The sequence below is a fragment of the Barbus barbus genome (genome assembly GCF_936440315.1).
Source record: "Barbus barbus genome assembly, chromosome: 37".
Taxonomy (NCBI): Eukaryota; Metazoa; Chordata; class Actinopteri; order Cypriniformes; family Cyprinidae; genus Barbus; species Barbus barbus.
This window is the reverse complement of record NC_136715.1, coordinates 23,613,385-23,626,727: the sequence shown is the minus strand read 5'-3', so window position 1 is coordinate 23,626,727 and position 13,343 is coordinate 23,613,385. Positions and strand designations below refer to the sequence as shown.

The 13,343-nt window shown below is 35.8% G+C and overlaps 1 protein-coding gene across 1 annotated transcript; it reads right to left on the bottom strand.

Moving 5' to 3' along the window:
• Window positions 1–368: 368 nt before the first annotated feature.
• LOC306856659 (melanocyte protein PMEL-like) lies at window positions 369–11,897 on the bottom strand. The gene is made up of 12 exons (XM_079396026.1): window positions 11,581–11,897; window positions 9,653–9,751; window positions 9,226–9,372; window positions 8,282–8,422; window positions 7,837–7,998; window positions 7,280–7,600; window positions 6,602–7,141; window positions 6,323–6,499; window positions 4,414–4,516; window positions 4,041–4,249; window positions 3,520–3,607; window positions 369–3,386 (listed from the first exon to the last, which is right to left on the bottom strand). The coding sequence occupies exons 1-12, from the start codon at window positions 11,648–11,650 to the stop codon at window positions 3,239–3,241; spliced, it is 2,205 nt and encodes a 734-aa protein (XP_079252152.1). The 5' UTR covers window positions 11,651–11,897; the 3' UTR covers window positions 369–3,238.
• Between the last annotated feature and the right edge of the window lie 1,446 nt (window positions 11,898–13,343).

Below are 13,343 nucleotides of genomic sequence, written 5' to 3'. Positions count from 1 at the left end.
TCCCTTCTGGAGATTTTTGAGGGAAAATTTAAAGGCTACATACCTCAGCTGCCACGTCATCAAACACTATTGAAGGCTGTTTTATAGGATGTAGCCTTCAGATTGAGAAGCACCCCAACTGTAATCTGAAAAAATAACAAAATGTATGCCTAAACAGATAACAGAATCATTTTGGGGTGAAATATCCCTTTAATACCTTTGGATAGACAATATATTTATATGTAAACCTTAGTTATACTTAATGTTAGTTATATTATTGTTAATGTTAACATGTTCCAGGTTAAATAAATAAACATTACTTACATTAAAAAAAAATCTAATTTGTATTTTTATATTATCAATGTAATGAATTAATTATTTACTAAAATCAGAATCAGAATGAGCTTTATTCGTCAAGAGTGCACAAATACACACAGAATTTGGGTCACACTTTATTTTAAGGTCCAATTCCCGCTATTAACAAACCATTAACTACAACATTTGCCTCAATAAACTCCTAAATAAATTGGTGTGTAAATTATTAAATGTAGACATGGCCTGGGGAAAAACACTGTTTTTGTGCCTATATGAATAGTGCACAGAGATCTGTAGCATCTGCTTGATGGGAGAAGTGCAAACAGGTTGTGGCCTGGTTGAGAGGGGTCTGTGATGATGTTTCCTGACCTTTAGCAGGTGCACACCAATTATCCCCTCAGCTTCCTAACAGTCCGTTGCAGTCTTTTTAAGTTTGATTTGCTGGCTGACCCAAGAGCACAAACTGACTCAATAACAGTTGAGTAAAACTATGTGAGCAGCCTCAGCTGGCGAAGGAAATACAACCTCTGCTGGGCTGAATAACTCTACTGCAGCCACAGTGCTGTCCATGATGGTGAGTGGAGGGAGTCCTGGGGTGTTTCTCCTGAAGCCCACTATCATCTCCACTGTTTTGAGTGTGTTCAGCTCCAGGTTGTTATGACTGCACCAGACCTCAGTAGAAATTGCGTTCCACACCCTTTGGTAGAAATCACACATTTGTACTAGACGTGTGATATTTATGTGAAGAAATGACACTCTGAACCCCATGTGGATTTTCACAAACTGAGCAAGTCAAAAAGTGTTAAGTTGTGCACTTCTATCCCCTACTGTTAATGTGCCTCTATAGGAACCGGATTTTGAAACAGAATAATAGTATAGTAATTAATTGTAATAGCACATTGCTAACACATTGTTAGCATTTTGACGTTAAATTTATAAACCTCACTGAGATGACCTGGATTCACAAATATACATAAACGAGTAACAACATATAATAAAACAAACATAAAACATACAACCTTAAACATATTTACACATCATTAATTCATTCTCTAGACCTTGCATAACAATTTTAAGATGATTGAAAGACTTATGCCATTCTTTTGTTTGAAAAGATTTCCAAACTGAGAGGGTGACATATTTAAAGGCTGGTTCTAGTCAGAAGTACTTAGAGATTAAAATAAATTTGTGAGCATAATAAATAGTTACCAGCTGCTTTTTTTTTTTTTTTTAATGAAACCACAGACAGGTAAAAGACTTAATATATTGTGTAATATGCTTTGCATATTGCGTACCAATGCATTGTCCTTTGAGTGGTTATTGACTGTGTTCCACACAAGCTTGAGAGATAGACTAAGTTAAAGAGGAAAAACTAAAATAAATACAGAGCAGAGTCTTATCATAAGTTCACAAGTCACTGTAAAAAACTAAAGATATAACTTATTTGAGTTTTTAGCTTCTTCTCATGAGTTTTTGTCACTGTGATTACTTCAAGAAGGATTGTTTTTAATAGAACCAGACAAAAAGTCGAAAAGAGTCAGGAGATGTTTTTATTTAGGGGTAATACGTCATTAGTATGGTTATTATTATTTATAAATAAAACATCAGACCTTTTAGGTCGATATCAAATTAACACATCGTTTGTTAAAAAAGTAAATGATGTTGAGGCTTTAAATCAGTGCTTCTCAAGTTTGTCATGGAGATCCCCCACCACTGCACATTTTGCATGTTTCTTATATCAGACAAACCCATTTGTGGTTTTGCAATCTCTACTGAGATGATGAGTTTAATGAGGTGTGTTAGATGAGGAAGACTTCCCAAATGTGCAGTGGTGGGGGGTTTAGACAGGTTTGAGAAGCACTGCTTTAAATAATACAATTATTAGATTATAATAAAGGAAAGGTAGTTCTACAAAGGTAAATGGGGAAAATACATAATATTTTTGGTAACACTTTAGAACAGGGAACACATTCACTATTAACTACGACTTTTCCCTCAATAAATTCCTAATTTGCTGCTTATTATTAGTAAGTAAGGTAATTATTAAGTTTAGGTATTGGGTAGGATTAGGGATAGAATAAGGCATTAATATGTGCTTAATTATAAATGGCTAATATTCTAATAATATGCATGCTAATAAGCAACTAGTTAAGAGACCCTAAAATAAAGTGTTACCATATTTTTTAATTATTGATGGTTAAACACTAATATAAATTTACATCGTAGTTAAATGTAAATATAAATTTACTTCATTAACTTCTTTTTTAACTTCTTTGTTGCATAAATGTTGAACAGGTGCAAGGCTTTTCTTGAAACATTTGCTATTATCTGATTATTTTAAATAAGACAATATTCCTATCAAGCCGTTTACTTGGGTTGCTTATAGAATGATTACATTTACATAACTGAAGATGCTCCACATAACTGTTAGGTGAGGGGTGGGTGCTACCCACTGTACTTTGATTTTTGTTAAAGAGCATAGATTAGTTAGAGTGCCATGTGAATTAGAGTGCCATTTTTAAATATTTTCTTTTACATTTTGTACCCCTTTTATACTTTTTATTCCCACCTTCTGTAAATTATGTAAGTAAACTACTTGGTTGTTCACCACTTTGCATTGTCCTGTGCACTACACTATATTTTTCATAGTTAAAGTTACAACCCTATATCTCTTGATTGACACCTAGGGACATAACAAATAACCAAAGGGGAAAAAGTCAGATTATTGCAACCCAAGAAAAGCTAACCACTGACAGGATATATCTGCAACTTTTTATGACGACACACAATATGCTATGTAATTATTCAGCAACTGCCACATACAATAAAACCATTTAGACAATGTGAGGCATATTACATTTTGTTGTTACAGTACAATGAGGCCCTCATTGTTCATATTTAATTCTCTTACTGAGAGATTGTACAGACTATGCAATATGCCTTTTCACACCACTCGCCCAAGCAGGAGGGGGCGGGTCTCTGCAGTGGATCTCCGGCTCAGAAGGTTCCACAGCATTAAAGGCACTGAGCTTCTTCCGGAGCTGAAACTGCTGCTTGTATTATCATCTCTTAGTGGATGGTACTTATATCGCCTGGATAAAAAAATATATACATTGAGGGTTGCTTTAATATACATAAACTTTATTTACATTTAACCAGGCAGCACACAATAACATATTGTTAATAATAATTTTGATGAAACCCTTATGTGTATTGGTGTCTTACTTGTATGTAAATGCAATGGCCCCCACAGCACAAATAAAAACCAGGACTCCCAGTGTTGCTCCAGCTGTGTTCCTTGATGAGTTTGTGTCTGTAATTTTAACAAGATAAGTTATGAATTAGTGAAGTGACATTCAGCCAAGTATGGTGACCCATACTCGGAATTCGTGCTCTGCATTTAACCCATCCAACGTGCACACACACAGCAGTGAACACACACACCGTGAACAAACACACACGGAGCAGTGGGCAGCCATTTTATGCTGCAGCGCCCAGGGAGCAGTTGGGGGTTCGGTGCTTTGCTCAAGGGCACCTCAGTCGTGGTATTGAGGGTGGAGAGAGCGCTGGACATTCACTCCCCCCACCTACAATTCCTGCCGGCCGGAGACTCGAACCCGCAACCTTCGGATTACAAGTCCGACTCTCTAACCATTAGGCCACGACTTCCCCTATTAGTGAGGTTATATGCTCAAGAAAATACATTTTATTATTTTACATATGCTTTGAATGTATATGAGACTTGCCTATAGCCACACTGAGCTTTGCACTGGTTACGGCCAAGCTGACATCATTGGTTAGAGAGACGTTGATACAGAAGGTGCCAGAGTTGTTGAAAAATTGTCGCAGCACCATCTGACACTCAGAGGTTGGAGTCACAGCGTTACACTGTAGGGCCTGAACAGGGCTTATGCAGTCTGCATCAGATACCACAGTGCAGACTTGATTTGGCAGGCTGGCAAGCAAATATAAAAGATTAATAACTTTGCATAACACATTTTATGTTCTACAACAGCCATCATTATTACCAATTTAAGACTATTATAAAACAGCCACAGCTGAAAACACTAAAGCCTATATACAGTCTATAAAATAAATCCATATTGAAGGAATATTTACCTTCCCTGGCATGTGACTGTAAGATCTACAGCATTCTGCTCCAGCTCTGTGGCCAGAATGACCACATTATTCACCTCCACAATCTCGACACTCTCTATTCCCTCTGAGTTGGAAAAACATATATGTAGAGAATATTAAACATGTATGTAGACAGGCTGTTTTTGTGCTCATCGATACACTATTAAGTGTTTATATTTAAAAAGAAATCGAGGTAGAAGTGATCTGTTTACATGTTTCATTAAGACAACATCATAAATGTTGAAGCAGTAGTGGCTTCTGACCATAAATCTAGGTGGGGCAGATTCTTGGACGTATCTAACACTATTTTACTAAGCTATGATTAACTACTAGTTGCCTGAGTTTTACATTTAAAATACAAATGCAGAATACTTTTAGCAGAGGTCTAGTGTCTTTGTGTAATTCAGCCTGAGGGTGGCACTCTAACCTTAATAGGCAGACTCTACATACAGAGAATTGTATATTAGAATACACTGTAATGTAGTACTTTATGTGTTTGAATATTCAATTAGAATGTTACGAATTGTGGAAAACAAAAGCCATGTTGTTTCCCAGAACAATTAACCAAGTTACATGGGGAAATCTGTTACTTACCAAAACAAACACAAATTCACTATTTGCAGGCTATTTTTATACACACCCACATGAAAAAAATAATAGTAATTTATAGTAAATGCTATAGTGTTTTTGAACCATACTATAGTAAAGTGTATTATACTGTAATAGTTATAATAATATAATATAATAATTATAATGTTATAGTATTTACAACACTTTGTTAATGAACGCTACAGCATACTTTAGTATTAACTATAGTGAATTGATAAACTGTAATAAATACTCTAGTATACTTTAGTTTTTACAAGTAGAAAACTTGGTACAGTATTGGGTAAAGTAATTTGTTTAAATTACTTTAGTTGTTATATTACCACAGCATCTATAGAATTACCACAATAAATTAATTAAAGTACTTTACTATAGTATGGTTCAAAAACACTGTAGTATTTACTATAAATTACTATAGTATTTTTTCATGTGTTATATTTTCATGTTCAGAAGTATTTACTATGAAGCTAACACTGGTGATGTATCTGAGAAAACGAATTTCACTGTTCAAAATGAAGTTAACTGTGAAATTCACGAATTTCACAATTAACTTCATTTTGAATTTTGGTCCCACTTTATATTAAGTGGCCTTAACAACTAAAAGTAAGTACAGTATACTTGTGTTCATAATGTATTGCAAAACACTTTTGCTTCTATTGAGGTGGGATATGGGTCAAGTTAGGGACAGGCTTGGTGGTATGGTTAGGTTTAAAGGTGGGTTAAGGTGTAAGGAGTGGGTCAAAAGTGTAATTATAAATGTAATTACAGAAATTAATTTGAGATGTAATTACATGCAGATATTTTTAAAATAGAAGTACAATGTAAAAACGTATGTACACTAAGTGCTTTGAATCAAATGATTAATTTAAATGTAAGTACATAATATAAAGGCCACTTAATATAAAGTGGGACCCAATTTTTTTTATTTTGCATCTTGACTCATCAAGGAATCAGAGGGAAAAAATAATTTTGTTTCTAGCGCTTACAGCTGAAAAGTTATTAGCACAAACATGAGTGCAATTTTGGACTAGTGGTGGCGCTAGCGGGTTTGAGTTAAAGACTTCAAATTTGGTGTGGCTAATGTTCAGACTGTTCTCTATCTGTGTGCCAAATTTAACTTTTACCATATGACCTGTAAAACACAATGTAAAACATTTTTAATGTGTACTTTTGTATAAATCTCTTCTTTCTTTTTTGCCAAGATGATTAATATTTTGTCTATTATTGTTTAAATACACTAACCTAACCTAAACTAAACTAAAATAAAATAAATAAAAATACTCACGGACTACTGTAAGAGTTGTAGAGAAGGAGCCATAACGATAAATCATACAGTTTGTTTCTGCTGGCACTTCTGGTGCTTGCCGCTTTGCAATGACTAGAGCGGCCTGGGTTGCTTCAGTTCCTGCCACCAGTTCAGCTTCTAATTCACTCACTGTTGCCTCAGGTATGCTAGTTAAGCCTGCAATTAAAGCACCGATGGAAATACATTAAATACATGACTAAATTAATTGTTTTGGATTTTACAAAGTTATGAATGTCTAAATAAAGTTTTTTTTTTCACCAGTGATGGCTTCGGTTGCCTCGTTGACCGCAGCAACAGTCTCATTAACTGCTTCTATGTCTTCTACTGCAGGTATAACAGATGCTACAATATCTGTGACCGCTGCCTCAGGGGTGATAATGATTATTGCACCACCAGTTGGTGCCACTGTTTCTATAACTGTCTGAACAGAGGCTGTGTCAGCTACAGCAGCAGGGGGTTCTGGGAGTACTGTGGCTGCCAGATTGATAATAATCTCGTCTCCTTCTGGGGCTGTGTCAGCCACAGGAACTTCTGTCGCAGGTTCAGCCTCAACAGCCGCAGGTGTGGCTAACATAACTGCAGCAGTATTGTCAGCTTCAGCCACAGCTGTGTCTCCAGCAACAGTGGGCACCTCCTGGGCAGTATTATCTAATTCTGCTTCTGTGTCAATTGCTGACACTGCTAAGTCATTGGCAACGACAGTGACATCAGCTGCAACTCCTTCCTCTGCCGTGGGCACAACATCAACCGACTGAGGAGAAACAGTCAGCATAATGTTTTCCACTGCTGTAGCTTCATCTGGCAAAAAGGAGAAGGAACTTAGGAACTTAAAGAACTTATAAACCTTTTGGAAATCTCTCCAAAACACTTTCTAGACTGAGAATTGTCTTTCAAATGCTATGAAATATGAGATTTGGTTATAGTATGAAATTCTACCTGTGACAGGAACAGGAGGTACAACAGTAGCTGCTGGAGTTGGACTGAGCGGACAACCAGTTGAGATGGCTGCCATCAAAACAACCTGTGGCCTGAATGAACCAGTTGTAAGGTATGTGTGGGTAACAGGAGTTTCCCGGGAAATGAGAGTTCCACTATTGTCACCAAAATCCCAGTTGAAGGTGATGTCTGACCCACTGAGATATTGGCTAGGGTCATGCAAATTAATGCCAAAAGACACAGCTCTGTTCTGGATAAAGCTTTGGTCACCCTGATTGATGTCATCAACCTGAGATAATGTCACTGTAAAAGGAATCTGGTCTAGAGAAGAAGAGGAAATTTCGTTAGGGTCTTGTGGGAATATGTTCAGTAAATGACAGCATTAGTTTATTCTCCAGTTACACTGATTACTTTCCAGTTCAGTTCAAAGCAGTGGTTTAATGGCATGAATTCTTACTACAGTGTAAGATAAACAAACTAGGCTTAATATTTTTTTTTCTAAAGGATAGAGATGATAGTGGATTTCTAGATAAATGTGCAATTATCAAACTACTCACCAGTGATGGAGAACTGGGTAGATGCATAACCAAGGGGAACAAACTTGTCTTTACCACGGCAGTGATAAATGACTATATCCATTGTGTAAGAACCAAGAGGCATATTGTCTGTTTCAATGGTCAGTAGAGAGGAGGGACCATCAGCCACCTGCCAATATTTTCCTGAACGAGAGATACAATGAAAAGAGTAGCTAAAAATCAGTCACTAATAGCCCCAACACTATCCCTAACACCAAGCTACCCTCTAAACTCAGAGAGAAATGATTTTAAAATAAATGGTTCATAAGAATCCTGTACAAGACTCTGCAACTCTAACCTTAAAGTCTTCATAGATTGTCGATCCAAGTGTGTGTCCTACTTGCATATGTAAATCCATCTTTCACTAAATGTGTAGGTTAATATATATTACTCTAGAATAAAAATATAGGTTTAAACTTGCTCTTACCCCATGTTTTCCATACATAGATGAAGCGGGGCTTTTTGTTAGAGACCTTAGTTAAGGGTGTCCTGTCAGGAAAGACACCTGTCCATTCTTGAGGGATGTTGGAGTCAGGGTATACAGTCTGGCCCATAGTATAGGATGTTCCTAAAAGACAAATTATATATATATGCCTCAATTACAGTGGGGGAAAAAAAATATTTGATCCCCTGCTGATTTTTTACGTTTGCCCACTGACAAAGAAATGATCAGTCTATAATTTTAATGGTAGGTTTATTTGAACAGCGAGAGACAGAATAACAAAAAAATCCAGAAAAACGCATTTCAAAAAAGTTATAAATTGATTTGCATTTTAATGAGTGAAATAAGTATTTGATCCCCTATCAAACAGCAAGATTTTCCAGGTGTTTTTTATACAGCTGAGATTAGGAGCATTCTCTTAAAGGGAGTACTCCTAATCTCAGTTTGTTACCTGTATAAAAGACACCTGTTCACAGAAGCAATCAATCAATCAGACTCCACGATGAACGGGGCCATGTACCATCAGGGCAATGAAGCAAACCAGGGCATTGAAAATGGGTCGTGGATGGGTATTCCAGCATGACAATGACCCAAAACACACGGCCAAGGCAACAAAGGAGTGGCTCAAGAAGAAGCACATTAAGGTCCTGGAGTGATCTAGCCAGTCTCCAGACCTTAATCCCATAGAAAATCTGTGGAGGGAGCTGAAGGTTCGAGTTACCAAACGCCAGCCTCAAAACCTTAATGTCTTGCAAAGAGGTGGCCAACTACAAGAAACGTCTGACCTCTGTGATTGCCAACAATGGTTTTGCCACCAAATACTAAGTCATGTTTTGCGAAGGGGTCAAATACTTATTAAAAATTTCCCCACTGTAATTTTTATATGCATAATGTAAATGTATTGTATCATGGAAGCTTGCATAACTAACCATTAATTGTACAGTTTCTTGCCCACACCACCTGTCCATCAGGAAGTACTGTCTGGTTCTGAGGGAAGCGAACATCAACGTTGAAAGTAGCTTTGGCTCCTGTCAGTGTAGGAGAATCACTTCTGACTTCAAATGTCACCTCTCCACCTATGGCAAAAAAGCATTTCCAGACATAGTTTAAAAGAAAGGTAGCAGGTGTAGCATATCTTCTTCCAAAAAAATTAAAATGAACTCAATAAATAATTTTGACTTGTAGCATATCCTAATTTATTTATATGCAAACCAAAAAAAATCTATTTGGAAGGAGGAATTCTTTCTCTAATGAAGTTTTCCATTGAAGTTTGAAAATACTTTGAGCTCAATGTCTTGGGTTTTAACATTTTTAGAATGTGTCAATTAATTGTTTATGCTTGATGTGCTCAAATACCTTTCCAACAGTCTCTGTATCTGGGATCTCCATCCCTCCAAACTGGATACATCTGTGAATTCCATGAACGATAATGTGCAAAGCGTGTTCTTGATTGATCTAGAATGATGAAAAGAAATAATAAAGTTTTAATTTGTGAAAGAGCATTAAAATTAATTTTCAAATGAGTAATTAATAAAGTTAATTTCTTTATTCAAATAACACAGGTCTTTTTTAAAACTCATCTATGGGGAAACTCTTTTTTTTTTTTTAATCTCCCAACAGACCCATTTATTAGAAATCATTAGATATGCGAAGTGCACATTTATCAATTTAATTCCCTTACTTCAACTTTATAAGCAAACCTACAAACAATAAAATGATGCATATTAGATAAATACATGACTACGCCTACATGAGATAGCATATTAGAATAATGGTATAATAGATATTTTGCACTCTAAGTTAAATATAGTACAACATAATGGATAGTATAATTTAAAAACGAGTAGTTAAAGTAAATAAAAATAGGGTAGTTCAGTTGTTAAAAGGTTGGCTTAAGTTCATAAGTGAGTGAAGAGACAAGGTCTAAAAAAAATCAAGAGAATGTGAGGATTGGCAAATAGAGTCACACGACCTCCACAATCCCATTCAATCCTTTTCATGTGACTTTCAGCTGAGGTTACCACTCTAATCCCCACTGCTGTAATGAGGTAAGATCCCACAGAGCTCTGACACATAGTCAACCTTTCATTTTTCACATACACTATATTGCCAAAAGTATTGGGTTATAATGAACACGTTTGACTACTTTAGTCATTTCTATGAGTACAAATCTTAATGTTAAAGCATATAATGATATTCTAGGGAATTGTGTGCTTCTAATTTTATAGCAACAGTTTGGACAGAACCCTTTTCTATTCTAACATGACAGTGCCTCTGTGTATAAGACACGGTTCAAAAAGACATGATTGATTCAGTCAGTGTGGAAGAGCTTGACTGTCTGCAGAAAGACAAGTCCTAATCCCAGCTGAATTTAGGAATTTAGGACTGAATTTAACTGCATTTAAAGTCACACCAGAGGTGTTCAGCTGGGATCAGGACTTGTCTTTCTGCAGACCAGTCAAGTTCTTCCACACTGACTCAATCAATCATGTCTTTTTGAACCGTGCCTTATACACAGAGGCACTGTCATGTTAGAATAGAAAAGGGTTCTGTCCAAACTGTTGCTATAAAATTAGAAGCACACAATTCCCTAGAATATCATTATATGCTTAAACATTAAGATTTGTACTCATAGAAATGACTAAAGTAGTCAAACCTGTTCATTAGAAGGGGGTGACCCAATACTTTTGGCAATATAGTGTATGTGCATCTGAATGTTTGTGTATCTGATTGTGTAAGCAATATGTGAATTATTATATGTTTTAAGACGCATTACTTACATTAACATTTTGTTCCCAATTGTAAGTCGCTTTGGATAAAAGCATCTGCCAAATGACTAAATGTAAATGTAATGTTTATTTGGCATATGTGTTTTTATCCAAAGCAATACATTTCCTAACCTGGTGTTGGCAGCACAATTCTTTAACGTCTGGCATCATGCCGCGGCACTATACTTAATAAAATCAAAGAATGGCCTTAAAAGTTAGCTTTGCAACAAGCCTCTTCAAAGCATTTATCATGCAATTAATTTAGATAAAATTGTAAGAAACTGAATTGTTTGAAGTGCTGGTATTTAAAATAATGCAACTATTTATCAGCTGTGGATTTATCCCAAAATTATAAAAGAAGAAATATATACGACAAAAAGTTTTACAAATTTTGAGTCATTTAATTTACTATGAGGCATTTAATGTATCTGCTTTACGCTTTCAAAGTCTGTACAATCAGTGATTCTTATTAATGGTTTCCAATATATAAAGTATATACAGACCAGAAATACTCACGTGAAAGTGCTCCTGATGAGAATGTAAGAATTAGAAAGATGAGAGCCCTCCACATCATCAGGGTATGCATTGATAGCTACAACACCAGTCACTGATCCAGCTTTACTCTAGAGACCCAAGAAGTGTTTTGCACATTCTTCAATATCAGCACCCAAAACCAAACCCCAATGTATGACCTCATAGACTTGTGCATATTAGGTTCCTCCCACACCCTCAAGTAATCCTAGAGGGTCGTAGTTTAGGTACGTTTAGGAAAATTCTTACAATATATCACTGTTATGCAGCCTCTCTTCCTTGGGATCTCGCTGGGATTTTCTGATTACATAATGATTAATGGAGAACCTAGAATGTTACCAAAAAAAAAAAAAAACCTTTAATTGAAACTGCAGACAAAAAGAATAAACGAGGATTAATGATATGATTATCCTTTTATAATATTATTGATTTCATTTATGTTACTATGACTGTAACATGATATTCTTTTAGCCATTTTACCAGTTTCAAAAAGTTTACACAATTAATTATCATTATCTGTAGGCTACTTGTGTGTTTTACAACAGGTTATACACAAATGTACATGTATAATCCTTTACTGAATACAGGAAATCTAAAATTACGTAGTAGTATGTGTGCACACTTTTATTTTGGGAATCACATTCAAACTCTTACTGAAAATATGAGTTTAGGTAACGCTACTTAACCCTGAAAAAAAAAAAAAACTCCCAAAAAATGACAGGTGCCACTGAATACCATGCAGGCCATCATCAACAAGGGGAGACAATGTGACACCACAATGACATCTAAAAAGATAAAGTAAAAATAAACAGGTCATCTGTCCAAAAGTGATGGAAACTACAATAATGAAAACTTGTCATTCCTCACAATAGAAGAAATAATGGATAGTGCCAAATACCAAACCTTTTTTGGCACAAGACCTGCAGGCTTCCATGCAAATTTTAAGACGAAGCGGGATTTCATCTTTCAGCACAATAATAGCCTCAAACACAAATCAAAATCGAAAAAGGAATGACTTCATAAGAAGAAGAACATTTTGGAAAGGCCCAGTCAGAGCCCACACCCAAATCCAATCAAATAAACTTTTGAGTTGACTTGAAGAGGGCTGTGCTCAAAAGATCCCTGCCAATTTGAACAGTCTGAAGCTCTTTGAAAAGGAAGAGTAATAAAACTGACAAAACAAGAGGTGACAAAAAATACTGTCTGCTTCATTAAAAGCAAAAGGGGTTTTCAACTAAGTATTAGTTGAGGGGTCATTTAAAGTCTTTTATTTTTCTTTTGTTTTTTTCCTTAGATTCTTTTGTATTTAGATTCTCTTCAGTCAACATCACTGCCAAGTTTTACATTGAATTCCCAACTGTACAGAAATATTATTTCAAATTGTTGGATTTGTAAATGTGAATCCCGCTTCTGCAGCTCCTGATCTTGTGATCATATGTGGATCCTGTGAGAATAAATGTCCATTCATTATCTACAAACGAAGACAAGAAAGAAGGCAATATTCTTGGATCATGGCTGTCTGAGAATCGTGCCTGTTGGGTCATATCTGTTAATATGACCCAGAGCTGCAGTGATGGAGAGTCACAAGATGAGAGTATACGCACAGCCCAGTCAATGATGTTCTTTCATTATTGTTCTCTTTCTCCTCATGTCTTTACCTTCATGTATTTTTTTGTTCATTCTTAGCATTCTTGGGTTGGTATCAGTTACAGTAACAATCTATTTATTGTTATTCTTGGAGGTATCTT

Excerpts from the sequence above, each read along its gene's own strand:
- LOC306856659 (XM_079396026.1), bottom strand. The coding sequence starts at position 11,650 with ATGCATACCCTGATGATGTGGAGGGCTCTCATCTTTCTAATTCTTACA. Across the intron at positions 8,423-9,225 it reads AAGAAACTGTACAATTAATG|GAACATCCTATACTATGGGC; the intron begins GTTAGTTATGCA and ends TTTGTCTTTTAG. Across the intron at positions 4,517-6,322 it reads TACAACTCTTACAGTAGTCC|AGGGAATAGAGAGTGTCGAG; the intron begins GTGAGTATTTTT and ends TTTCCAACTCAG.